The sequence below is a fragment of the Chenopodium quinoa genome, unplaced genomic scaffold, assembly GCF_001683475.1.
Source record: "Chenopodium quinoa cultivar QQ74 unplaced genomic scaffold, ASM168347v1, whole genome shotgun sequence".
Taxonomy (NCBI): domain Eukaryota; kingdom Viridiplantae; phylum Streptophyta; class Magnoliopsida; order Caryophyllales; family Amaranthaceae; genus Chenopodium; species Chenopodium quinoa.
This window is the reverse complement of record NW_018744647.1, coordinates 575,557-589,543: the sequence shown is the minus strand read 5'-3', so window position 1 is coordinate 589,543 and position 13,987 is coordinate 575,557. Positions and strand designations below refer to the sequence as shown.

Genomic DNA, 13,987 nt, shown 5'->3' with positions numbered 1-13,987 from the left:
TAATATTGTTAATCACCTCTTAGAATTAGTTGATTTGAATTAGAATAGTGTGACGTAATACCAACTTAAAACCCCCGACTTAATCTAGCTTGTTTAAACAGTTACATTTGGTGGTTGATTTAACGCCTCTCATGGGTTCGACCCTTTCTTGCCCTTGCTACTAGTTGAGTAGGATCGAGTTAGGTCTTATTTCTTGATAGGTTGACGACATCCTATCAAGTTTTTCCTATTTTAGTAACTTTTTTCTATCTAAATGACCAAAATACCCTTATTTAAAACTTATTAGCACATAATACTACACTTAATTAACAAAACATTATAACCTTAATCTAAATTGATTATCTTTCTCTCTCCTCCTTCATCTCTCGTATCATCTTTCTCTCTCCTCCTCCACCACTCATTTCAACTTCTTTAACTATCATCTCTCTTCAAATTCCAAACTATCTTACTTGTTGGTTTCAAATTTGATTATTTATCGGTGGTTTGCTTTATTTGTGGTTGGATTTGGTGGCTTATGGGTGGATTTTCATGTTTGTTAGGGTCGTTTGTGGGTGGGTTTAGTTGGATTTCAGTGGTTTTAGTGGTGGTTGAGTTTGTGTTTGGGTTTCGGTAGTTGTGCACTTGTGCATGGGTTCGTGGTGGGGTTTCGGTGGTATTGGTTGGGTTTGTGGTGGGATTTCGGTGGTTTTGGTGGTGGTTAGGTTTGTGGTGGGGTTTCGGTGGTATTGGTTGATTTGTGGTGGGATTTAGGTGGTTTTGGTGTTGATTGGGTTCGTGGTGGGGTTTCGGTGGTTTTGTGGTGTGATTTTGGTGGTTTTGGTGATGATTGGGTTCGTGGTGGGATTTCAGTGGTTTTGGCTGGGTTTGTGGGGAGGGGGGGTTCGTTGGTTAGGTTTCAGTGGTTTTGGGTGGGTTGGTGGTTGGGTTTTGGACTTTCAGTGGTTTAGAGTGGGTTTGTGGTGGGGTTTCGGTGGTTTTGGTGGTGGTTGGGTTTGTGGATGGGTTTCGGTGGTGGTTTTGGGTTCTGGGTATGGTGGTTCTGGTGGTTGTCGATGGGTTTGGTGGTTCTGGTGGTTGTCGGTGGTGTCTCTGGGTTCAGTGGTTTTGAGTTTAGGTGATTATAGGTTTTGTTTAATTGTTATTTCTAGGTAGGATTAATACTTAATCGAGTGCTCTTATTTTTCAATAATCATACTTTAAAAGTTTTGCCTAGGAATCCGTGCTACCCCTTGTTGCAAATAACTGTTAACAGAGGTAATAGATAGGATAACAGACAAAATATTGCCAAAAGAAAAAGTTATCGAAATCAAAAAAATTAAAAGCCCAATCCTCGGAAATAGAGATGTCTTTTCCAAGCGAGAGTCTCATTTGGGTTGGTACTTCAAGCTGACTTCCACCTGCCGTGTGAAGACTTTTAAACTCTCTCTCTCTCTCTCTCTCTCTCTCTCTCTCTCTCTTTGTTTCTTTCTTTCTCGTGTTTTTTCTAAATTACGAAGAGTGCTTGTCTCCTTCAAAAAAATAAAGAAGATCGCTTGTCATCTCCTCTGATTTTCTGCGCTCTTTCCTTCTCTCATGGATAGCCTTGCAACTTGCTCCATTCTTTGAATGTGATCCTTTCTTTCCTAATGTAATCTCTCTTTCACTCCCGCAAACTTAGCTCAAAGGTAAAATTTGAGCTCAATTTTCTGTGTCTTTTTTGTTTTTTGGTATTGAAGATTGAAATATGGAAATAAATTTTTTGGGGGTTTTGAATTTGTTGATGTTTCAATATGATCATTTTTTTTTGTTGGGTTTGCATTTTTAAAGTTGATTTCTGGGTAATTAAGGGGTTTGATCATTTATATCTTGTTGCTCTTGGGTGGTTTTATTTTTGGTTTATGATTCTATTTTAGGTAATAAATGCTTACTTATTTGTATGTTTCCTTTTATGTAAGTTTTTTTTTTTTGCATTTGGATGGTAAGTTGTTTGGTTATTTTTAGAATTTTTAGATTGTTTGATGAAAAATTCAATTAGGAAGTTCTATGTTGTTGATTTTGGGGGTATTTTAGATAATTTCTTGTAATATGTTCAAAATCGAAAAGCGGGGAAGGATATGTGATCCTGGAGATCCAGGGATCATTGCCAAGTGTGTTTTGATGGATTTCATTCGGGTGTATGGATAGTCTAGCAAACTTGACATGTTAAAAAAAGTAACAACCAATGTGAGTAATGTTTCCTATAATGGATAGGGGCTTGTTTGACCTTCAATCTTAATGAATGTTATTATTTTCTTCGCCTGCTTGTATATAGTTCGAGCTTGGATGAGAATAAATGAAGTTTTGGTCATTAGTAACTTGAGTTTGTCACAAAATGGAGAACAAAAGAAATGAAACCTTCTTATAAACCTATTGGTTAAGTAAATTGTCTGTATTTGGTGTTTATATACATCCTACCTTGGTTGGAGGTGCCATCTTCTCCACAGATGTGTTCCCCCGTAGAAATTTTATTGAGATGCATCGTTCCTTGGTAGCAAAGATAGAACATTGAGAAAGTAAAAACAAGTATAAATCCCCTTACAAAGTGTGAATTGTATTACCTATATCATGTTGTAATGGCGTTTTCCAGCAAGTTGCAATTCTCTTGCTCCTTTGTGTATATAATAGTTGCATTTAGGTTTTAAATATTGTATCTTCAGCTAATCAGTTCTTAGGTAGTTGCCAATGCTGGACCTTAATCTTTCTGGATTAGTATGGCTTTGCTAATCAATGACTGTTCTTATCACATTTTTTAGTTTGATTATCTTTCTATATATACCTGAATCATGTTCTCCAGTTTATCAATCTAACCTGCTATTTCCCTTGTGATTCTCTTATGTAGTATTTGCACAACATTTTACTTAATAAGAAGCCATGGGGTGTTTTCCCTTCTCTGAAGTAGCCAAGAAAGGGGAGCCAAAGGCAATGAAGATCGTATCTAATTTGTCTTCAAATTCGGCCCTTGGTGATGAAGAAGTCAATAGATCAGGCTCCGAATTCAATTCACAAAATGTATCTGATACAAGCACAGATTCCATCAGGAAAAACTCATTTTTTAGCATGTCTCAGAGATCAACATCCAATTTAAGAGTCTTCACATTTCAAGAGCTAAAGTCTGCCACCAAAGGTTTCAGCCGATCTGTTAGAATTGGAGAGGGAGGATTTGGATGTGTCTATAAGGGTATGATAAAGAGTGTAGAGGATTCGTCTGTGAAGGTAGATGTTGCTGTGAAACAGCTAGGAAAAAGAGGTTTGCAGGCAAGTAATTTATTTCAACACTTCTCTAGATCATTCATTTTTCTTGCTTCAAAAACTTATATGAATTCTCCCAGATGATAAACTTTCTAACTCTGGGACCAAGATCATCTAGTTTTAAGTCTTTTGATTTAGTCTAAACATTACCAATTCTGAATATAGTGTTCTGCAAAGTTGTAGTGAGCACTTGCTTTTAAAGTTGGGTAGTGTTTTGAATTTATCCAAAAACTACCAAAATTAGCTTTTAGTCTAGTGTTTAACTTTTGTTGTTTTTATTCTATCACTCCATCTATCTGTGCTGAACATAGGCCAACATTTAACAATAACATCTAAGAATCTAACCATTAACCATTAATCATTAGTTGACATCTACTATAAAGTCATACATAATAGAACTACTACAACTGCTACTCTTTCTAAATAGTATCTTTTGTATCCCAGATGTCTCTTAGAATTCTTACAAATGTGCTGAAGTAAGGTTTATAACAATTTTTCTTTTGTGTTGTGGGGGTGGGTTGTGAGGGAGGGGGAGGAATCCTTTTCATGAATAACATACCTTGTAGTGACACCATAAACGACTTATATCGCTCACCAATTCTTGGTTCCTGATATGATTTTGATAATTAGTGTGCAACTGCTCATTACTAATGTGATGAAATGGATATACTCTTGCGAAACTAAAATTCAAGTTAAAGTACTTTAGCTTAAAATATATGTCATTTATGGTTTTTGATCTAGGTTTTTCAGCTGTGGGTAGTTTGTTTCCTCTCATTATAAAGGTTGACATAGTAGCTTGTATCCCTCCATGGTTAAAGATAGGCAATTTATTGGGCTATATCTAATGATAAAAAAGAAGTTTTCTTCATCAATAAGGAACTAAAATTGTGATTTGTGAAAATGGAGCAGTAAAAAGGATAAATTATATGCAACTTTATGCGAGTTAAGTACAAAGTTAGGGTCTAAGTTTTTTAAGTTTTTCACATTTTGGGACGTGAGTTTTTTTTTTCACCTTTTGGGACCTAGAGTTAAGAATCCGGCAAGTTAACTCACATTTAACTCACCTGAGAAAAACTTAGTCCCTTAGCACTAATTTTAGGGAAAAAAACATAATCCTCTCTTTTTTAAAAAAAAAACAACATAAATGCTGTCAAATAAAAAAAAAAAAAAAACACAGGTGAATCATTAATAAATTTTTAAAAAATAAAATTTTAAAAAAAAATTTATAAAAAATCGATGGTAATCAGTAATCTTCTAATGATGTTGATTCCCTTATTGCAATTTCTTTAAAAAAAATATAAAAAATTAAAACTTAATGTAATTTCTCCTTCAGCATTTGGGCAGCCATCTTCACTATTCCCAGCAACCCCTACGACCTTCACCTACCCAAAATCACCCAACCATTGCAGCACCACCTCCAAGTTCTCCAACCACCGTCCACAACGCGTCCAGCAACCAAAAATCACACCAATTTTGATTCAACTATAAAATTTTAAGGGGGTTTTGAGCTTCATCTTCATCTTCGCCATCATCATCGGAGTCGTTGTTGGTTGATGCTTTAGCTCCTGTAATCTCGGATCTCGCCGCATGAAACTCTTGGTGCGGCATAGTTTGTGAATATATATAAATTGAATTGCAAAATAATATTAGTGTAAAATGGCATGATATACGTAATTTGTTTAAATTGTATGCATAATTCCGTCAAAATTATTACTACATTTCAGCACACTAAAAAAGGAACGCTTGAGCAACACTAAGAGAAGAGAGGGTGTTAAATTAAAAAAAGAAAAATAAGTGTCATCTATGAGTATCTAATTATCTATAGGGGACTAAGTTTTTTTTTTACCAACTTTTTAGGGGACTATGTTTTTTTAACTAAGGGACTAAGTTTTTAACCCAACTCAATTAAATTTTGACCAGAATTTGCATGTGAGGTCCCAAACGGTGAAAAAAAAAAACATAGGTCCCAAAAGGTGAAAAACTTTAAAACTTAGACCCCATATTTGTACTTAACTCAACTTTACGCTCTCAGTAATTCAGTGGAACTCAGTATTTTCCATAGAAAACCACAAATACTGCAGTTAAAATCTGTATAAGAGGAATTTTTTATTTTAAGTTGTTGATTTACCTATTGTTTCTCTTGTTCTTAATTATGAAGTTGTTGTTCATTGGATGTCTTGCTTGTATTTTAAGTGCAATTATTCTCCATCCCAATGTCACATCCTCACCTTAATGAATGAGATGAGTTATCGCACTAAACCTTTGAATCTGAGTTGTTAGATGCATTAATTCGTCGAAAGATAAAACTTTGACTGAATTTAATAAATAAATAAATAAATAAAATCATGCAAAGATCACAATGTTGTCAATAACCTCAAAAGGAAAGTCATAAGGCTTGTGAGGACTAACTTAACAAAAAATAATGAATAACACAAGAATATGAAGTATGGAATATGAAAGAAGAAAGGACCATGACAAATTTATTAAGAGGAAATGTGTTATGCGATTTGTACCGTGAGCTTACATAAACTGCATACTATAAGTATAAGTCAACCCATGCATATAATTTATAATTCTTGTTACACTCAATCTTACCTTGGGCCAACAGTATTTAAACCTTCAGTTGATGTCGGATATGATGTGATTTAACATTGGATCTAACATTATTCAGCATTACTTTCCTGAAAGCTGGTTGATTGTTACTTTATTAAGCATAAGGTTTCCCAAGCTTGGATATTAGAAACTTAATGTCAACTACAAGACCTTACTTTCATAGAAATAGTAGTCAATCTCAATTTTTTATTGGGTAGGAAAGAGTACTGCTTGTGTATATCCAAATCAGCAGATTGGTAGAATGGTAGTTCACTAAAACATTTTGAAGATTTCAATAAATCATTATTAGATGAAATGAGTGAAAATATATTTGATGCACCTAGATCAGATACAATTTAGAATTGTTATGCTACTCTTTTGCATCTTTTTTATAGCCAACCATAAGGTAAGCCTGACCTTAAAGCTAGTATTGACCACGTCATCATATCTCGCATATCAGTACACTTCTTCAAACTGGTAAGAGGCTGTGTTGGATATTGATTTTGCAGTGATGAGTTATGGTGTTACATTTAAGTCACATGTGCAATCTGTAATGCATGCAAGAGTATTATCTGCTACCTACAGCCTTTTAATCGTCGTAAAATAAGCAAATTTTTATTTATTTATTTAATTTTTTTTATATTATAAAAAACAGCATATCTTTGGGAAATATAACATTGTTAACATAATGCCTTTAGAATTAGTTCCTTAAAGTGTGCATGTGTCCCAGACTCTATAGTAGTTTGATCCAAATCTCAGCTGATTTCTGAATTATCCCTCTGTACACAAAGAATAAGTCATGAAATTATCATATCTTGATATCCTTGGACTTTTATCATGACCCAACTTCTGAGTTCACGTATTTTAATTCAATTTTTTTTAAAAAAAAAAAATCATAAAGTTTGATTATATCTTGGATCAAGATGATGGAATTTGCATTGTATAATTGCCAATTCTTAAAGGGTTTGACCTTGCTCTTGGTTAAATTAACAGAGAATGATATATTTTGACAATGAGAAAACAGAACAAAAGAATTCAGTCAGATGGAAATGGCTAAATGCGAATTTAAGCATATATTAAGGAATTCATAAAGAAACTTATCAGAGTTAGAGTTGATGGTTCCCTGTGTTACCATGTTGAAGCTCAGGGAAAGTACTGTATTGACAAAGGTTGGTCGAAGCAAGAGTGATTGTGAGAACATACTGAAAGGAAAAGAAGGCATAGAGATATCTTTGAAGAGGAATAAGATGTGTGATCTGGTACGAAGAGCTAAGCACATACTTTGTTGAGCAATATCATCAATATCAACCCTACAGCAGAATTAACAGTCTGCTATGCTGAGCTAACATCATACTTTGGTGAACTAGCATCCTGATATGTAATCCTGCTGAGTGCTCACATGCAGCAGTTAAAATTGTCATAGAAACAGTTTTTAAGTCCTTCAGAGAGCAGTGAAATTGGATAAGAGTTCTAAATTTGTCCTGGCATTAAGATTAGGCTGTTGGTATATAGTTTGTGTCCAGGTGTCAGGTGAATTTATGGTTTCCTTAGATGAAGATTAATCTTCTTATAGAAGATATTACATTGCCTTTAGCAGTATGATATCCACAAGTATGATTCTATGATTTCCTTAAATGAAGATTAGTCTCTTGCAGTCCGAATGATCTATAATTGTTCTTTGTTCTTCTTTACTACATGTTTACATCTATCCTTTGATTGTGTTTGGAAGCCATTTGTGAGGCTTTAACCTTGGCAATCTGAAGCCTTATAAATTTTCTTGAAATGAAGCTCTTATGTTCAAGCTATAGTTTATTATTAGAAGTTTGTTTGGGATGCGTTATGACTTTAACTCTGATGATGATTGGGATTTTTGTCAATAGTTGAAACAACCCTTTTAAAAAAGAAAAACAATAATGTTTGCAGCAAGAATTATATAAACCCTATGGATATTTGAGTAAACAGAAGAGCCTCCAGGTAGTGTGATAAATGTTCAGTAACATGGTGAACTTAATTTTTTTGTACTCATTGAGACCCATATTGAAATACTGCATGATTGGCCAAGTCAAGTTATTTTTTGAAGACTATGACGAGAACTTGCCTTTGTCAGAAAAATGCACGATTATATTATTTTTATGTCATCAAAATGTAATACTTCCTCCGTTCTATTAATATTGCAACAATAGACTTTTTGCACTATTCGTCACTCTTGTTTGACCATATAATATGAGTTATACGTTAAGCAAAATATAGTTAAGTGGGATCTTGTTGGATTCGTCTCATATAATACTTTCACAATATCAACTTCTTATAATTTTTACTCTTACACAATTATAAATATTTAGCATATAAAATGTGTTTTGGGATGCATAATTTCCTCCTTGTTGCAATATTAACAGAACGGATGAAGTACTTTGTACATAGATGATTTACAAATATTTGACTGAGATCTTAGACATAAAACAGCTGCTCATTTTGTGTTATGTTTGTCTTACAGGGCCATAAAGAATGGGTTACAGAAGTTAGTGTTCTAGGAGTAGTGGAGCATCCTAACCTCGTCAAATTGTTGGGTTATTGTGCCGACGATGACGAAAGAGGCATTCAGCGACTTCTGATATATGAATACATGCCTAATGGAAGTGTGGAAGATCATTTATCTTCTAGGTCTAGGACACTTCTCCCATGGGCTATGAGACTGAGAATAGCCAGGGATGCCGCTCGTGGTTTAACCTACCTTCATGAAGAGATGGATTTTCAGGTAGATGTATATTCCAAATCCACATTTATTTGTAATCAAAGTAGTGTCTTTTCGCTTTAACTTTTATTAAATCAAAATATTTGCTATCCTAGAATTGTTATTTGCTTTGCCCTTACTTTAGTTGTATATGAAAAAATTTCTCCATTGTTTACTTTTCTAGTATTGTTGCATACGGAGTATCATATATGGAGTATGTGGATATGAAGCCAATGTTGCTTTCTTAAATCAATCTTCTTTACCTTCATTTTCTCTAATCAGTTTTCTGCTAACAGATTATCTTTAGAGACTTTAAATCCTCAAATATACTATTGGATGAGCAATGGAATGCAAAATTGTCTGATTTTGGGCTTGCCAGGTTGGGCCCTCCCGATGGGCTGACCCACGTCTCAACTGCGGTATGTTATTGATTCTTTCATTTGTTAGCTACTCAAATCTTGAACTTTCTGAATTCTATGATACAAAATTGCACATTTCAATGCATTGTATGACACACGTATGCAACAGGATTCTTAGGAATTAGGATCCCCCTAATCAGCTTCTTTCTAAATACTAAATTTTAGCATATAATTTGAATCATTACACCATTTTTTTCTTGTTAATCCATTCGATCATCCTAATTAGAGTATCAGATTCTCTGAAGCAATACTTTTTAAAAAAAAATAAAAAATTCTGATGGTATTAACAATGGTATTTCAAACGACTCAAACCATTTCTGTATGTATTTGACCCAAATTTCAAGGGCGTATTTAGAAAATGAGTAAAAAGGACATATTACGACAGGGTGGGAGTATCGGTATCCTAATAAATACTATCTGATTTAATTCACATTTGAAGGGCGAATCCAAAGTATGTGCTTTTAAATTGTTTTTGTTTGACAGACTTTACTGCCACTTCCAATGTGGTAGGTGAATGGTGGTAATGGTAAAGATCTTTGCAATGACTTGCTAATGTCCATGGTAATGCAACTTTATTCCCATGCATGTGTTTTTCTTTACTATTTTATTACAAATCATGACTATTTTAGAGGTGATATTGAATGGTAATGGGAATTGATGAATACTTAAAGGTGAAAAATATTACTATAAAGGTCATTGAGTGGTAATGGATGATTGGGAATTAATGAATACTTGAAGTTGAAAAGTATTACCATAGAGAATGTTTTGAAACATTCCTTACAAAAATATGTATAATTTCATTACCAATAAATCCATATATTACCAGCCACCAGACAGGCTGTTAGCCTTATGTTGCTGTACACCTCAAGGCATTTCAAACAAGATTTTCTTAGATGTATTTGCTGTATGTTTCAACTTTCTAGATTTCTTCTCATTCTTTCTTGCTACTAGACTTTTCACCCTCATAGAAAAAGCAAAGAAAGAAATTATACTTAGGGACCGCCTGGATTGAGTAAATTGGGGCAGAATAATTCAAGGGGTAAATTTTATGGGCTAAAACCGTATGCCTGGATTGGACTAATAAAGTTGGCCCAATATTTTTACTCTCAAATACAGGGTAGTGTGTTACTCTGGCCCAGAGCTCGGGGTAAAATTTATCCATCCTTCACCCTCTCTCCTCTTGTAATTGCATTCTATGGAATTCATCCATTCATAAAGTGTGCATGCAATATTTGCTAATTTTATTACTACCTTCATTTCATATTATTTGCAACGGTTAGACATTTTTCCTCTGTACTTTATGTCAAATCGTTGCAAATAATATGGAGCGGAGGTAGTATTAGAAGATTTGTTTTTTTATTTTTTATTTTTTTTATTTTATTGTGCAGAATTTAGTAGTACGTATATTATTCAATTTCTAGTAAATCATGACTGTATATATATGCTTCATAATACGATTATTGTGATCCTTTTTTTTTTTTTTTTTAAAAAGTTTTTATTTCTGATTTAAAAAAATGCGAGATGTATGAGAGGGGTTAATAATATCGGGATCAATTCATGTTTGTTAATAAGACTTTTATTTCATGATTATATTGGGTTAATTAGCCAGATTTCATGATTTTTTTCATGTTGTAACTGAATTGCTTCATTTATTTTTGGAAGCAAACTGAATTGCTTCATAATCTGGGGAATTAATTTCATGTTTTTTTGTATATACCATTGGACGATTAACAGTTTGAATGGAAGCATAACAGTGGTGCTCCATAAAAAAATTAAAGATTAATAATACCTTGTAATGAGTTATCTTTCACCAAACCTGCTTCTAATTAGTCCCTCCTGATTGTTACCCCCTTAAATTAGTCCACCCTAATAGATCCCTCCTATTCATTACCCCCTAACAGCTCCTCTAAATCCACGCAAGGCCTTAAAAGATGGATACACTCTCCATTCCAAAGACATAGTCAAACTTGACACACATGTCAATGCATGAGTTTGATAATTATTACTACCTCCGTTTCATATTATTTGCAACGATTTGACATAAAGTAAAGAGGAAAAATGTCTAATCGTTGCAAATAATATGAAACGGAGGTAATATGTAATTAAACATCAGTAAAAACTATGAAAAAGATATTATTATGAAACTTCACATTAATACTTATCTAAAATCATTTTACATGATAACAGTGTTTTACATACATTACTAAATAGATATAGTCAAAGTTCATGTATCAATAAATTGTGTGTCAAACTGTCAATTATTCTGGAACGGTGGGAGTGTTCAAAAGGGACCTCTAGTTATTGGAAATGGTAGCCTAATGAGTATCGGTTTTTGGCCAGCGTGAAGGGTTTCTGCATATGAACGTTAATTGTCAAGGGCCAAAATGTTAGCCCAAATTTATACAAAATAGAAAGAGAAAATAGGCAATTAAAAATTATTTAATTTATTGTTTAGAATTTACTGTACTCACTTTTATCTTTCTCCATTTTTTTTTCTTGCTTATTCTTTATCCTGCCCATTATCAACCCGCAACCCGCATTGACCCAACCCGGTCCAATAAAATGTGACCCTCTTCTGAGTTCTGACCCTTCCTATAAAACCACACCGACGCTAACCTAACCCACTCAATAACCAGGTCTACATGTCAAGATTCATTTCCCATACATTTTAAGGTTTTTTTATTTTTTATTTTATTTTTTTTTTAACTCAGTCGCCAGCATTGCTGAAAAATCACGCTGGAACTTATTTTTCTGAAGTAGTTTGAACTTGTGAGTATTTTTTCTGAACTGAATGTATATTAGAACTTATTTTTCTGGTGTAGTTCATATTTCTCCTAAAGTAAACTTATTTGAACTTATCTTCTTTTAACTTGGGTAATCCTTATTTACCTAAATTTTACTTATTCGGACATATTTTCTTGAAAAAAGTGGATATATGGTGGGGAGAACAAGGCATATGCCTCTATATTACATATGGACTGTTCTTTACACGTAATCTGATCACATGTTCATTGATTGCCTCCAGTAATCCTTTTAGAGGATCTTTTAGTGTAACAAAAATAGTGATTTAGTGATGTCCATATTGATTGGCCTGTTCAAAGACCATTTCAGAATACTTCATCTGTAGGGAAACTAATGGAATATTGTGTGGTGTCATTCTAGCTGTTAAGTCATTCTTAAATGACTTACTGATCTGTTTTTGACGAATTCTTTTTTATGATTATTGTTTTTGTCAGATTGTAGGAACACTGGGATACGCTGCTCCTGAATACATTCGAACAGGACGCCTAACATGCAAGAATGATGTATGGAGTTATGGGGTTTTCCTCTATGAACTTATCACAGGACGACGTCCTATAGACAAAAACCGCCCTAAGAGTGAGCAAAGACTTATAGATTGGGTGAGACCATACCTTTCAGACTTGAAAAAGTTTGAGCTGATTGTAGACCCAAGGCTGGGTAGAAACTATCCTCTCAAATCCATACATAAGCTTTCAGTAGTTGCAAACAGATGCCTAGTTCGACAACCAAAATCACGCCCTAAGATGAGTGATGTCCTAGAAATGGTGAATCATATTGTAGGGGCATCAGCTGAGTTAGCGGTTCCCCTACCAATCATGAATTCAGACACAGATGAAGCATCCAAAGATATCCGAGAGCAAAGAACTACAGGCTCAAAATGTAATGATGATAGTTGGCTTGCTCGTTTGTGGAGACATGCCTTTAGGAAGGCATTTTGATCGCATTGGTATTAACCATTGCTAAGAACTTATTCTTGTGTAAAATTACACGTCAGAGACATAGATCACTTTGCCAATTGGCAGTAACTTCCCTAATGACCTGTGTCTTCTGAATAGCATAAAACCAGCGAGAATTACCATTTTGAGGAATCATTTGTGCATTGGAACGCTATTGTGTATATTGGAAGGGATAGTAATAATTGTTTGTATTGCATTTTGACAAATTAAAAATTCATTGATGAGTGTAAATTGTAAATTGGTTGTAATATTGGGGACGGTGATGGATTTCCTCTCTTTTGTAGTTTGCAGAGCTAATTAGGTGCCGCAGCAGGTAGCAGTTTTGGGAGGTTTTTAGCAAGTACTTCTACTGTTGTACGCTTGTACGTTACAAATTGTGTAATATAATTGAGTAATTTATTGTTACTGTACCTTTCTTCAAGTCCTAATTCAAACATTGTTATTATCGTTTGGAAGAGATTAAGACTCTGTTTACTTGTTTAGTTTACCTTATTTTTGTTGATCCGGTTATTTTATCAAATGAAGTCTAATATATAATATTATTAAAACTCAAAGGGATAACACATGGTATCGTACTGTTGTCATGTATTATTCACCTTTTTGATATATGTGGCGTCACATGACCAATGACATGTTCAAGACCTATTCATCTATACTAAATACCAAAAATCAATGTCAATTAATGATTGTGTTATAATTTGAACCATTAAGAACGACATTTACCATCATACTATCAATGCCTCTTAATTCTTATTGTGTTTAGTAGAATGATTTAAATTACGCATTGTAGCTTTCTATTTTGATTGTAATGCTCCTACATATGTTATTGTTATATTATTTATTGTTCAATTAAAAAGCAAATATAATTCTTCTTAACCTTCATTCACTATTGAAAATTTATAACCGTTGATGTGCAACAAAAAAAAAGTTGTAACCGTTTATGGGCAAGGGCATCAAATATGCCCACCATAAATTTCTTAGTTTCGTCCCTCTAATATCCAATCAAATTGATAAATTAAACATTCAACGATCCGATCCCGGCAAAAAACTAGTTATATACAACTAGTTATTTTCTAAATATTTATTTTTAATAATTTATTTCATTATGAAATCAAACATGTTCCGGTTAAAGAAATTCTTGGCTCTAACTATTAGAGTCATGAATGACACTAATAAGGGCAAAATAGTGAATCTACAAAGACAATTCTAAGAAAAATAAA

At 33.7% G+C, this 13,987-nt stretch overlaps 1 protein-coding gene across 2 annotated transcripts; it reads left to right on the top strand.

Moving 5' to 3' along the window:
• Positions 1-1,313: 1,313 nt before the first annotated feature.
• On the top strand, positions 1,314-13,222 carry LOC110701676 (probable serine/threonine-protein kinase PBL19). Of its 2 annotated transcripts, none has more exons than XM_021879292.1 (5): positions 1,314-1,627; positions 2,858-3,273; positions 8,354-8,614; positions 8,887-9,009; positions 12,246-13,222. In XM_021879292.1, exons 2-5 carry the CDS (start codon positions 2,890-2,892, stop codon positions 12,747-12,749), a joined length of 1,272 nt encoding a protein of 423 aa, XP_021734984.1. In that variant the 5' UTR covers positions 1,314-1,627; positions 2,858-2,889; the 3' UTR covers positions 12,750-13,222. The 2 variants fall into 2 exon arrangements, with proteins under 2 accessions (XP_021734984.1, XP_021734982.1); XM_021879290.1 differs by having other exon boundaries at positions 1,317-1,664.
• The last annotated feature ends 765 nt before the right edge of the window (positions 13,223-13,987 follow it).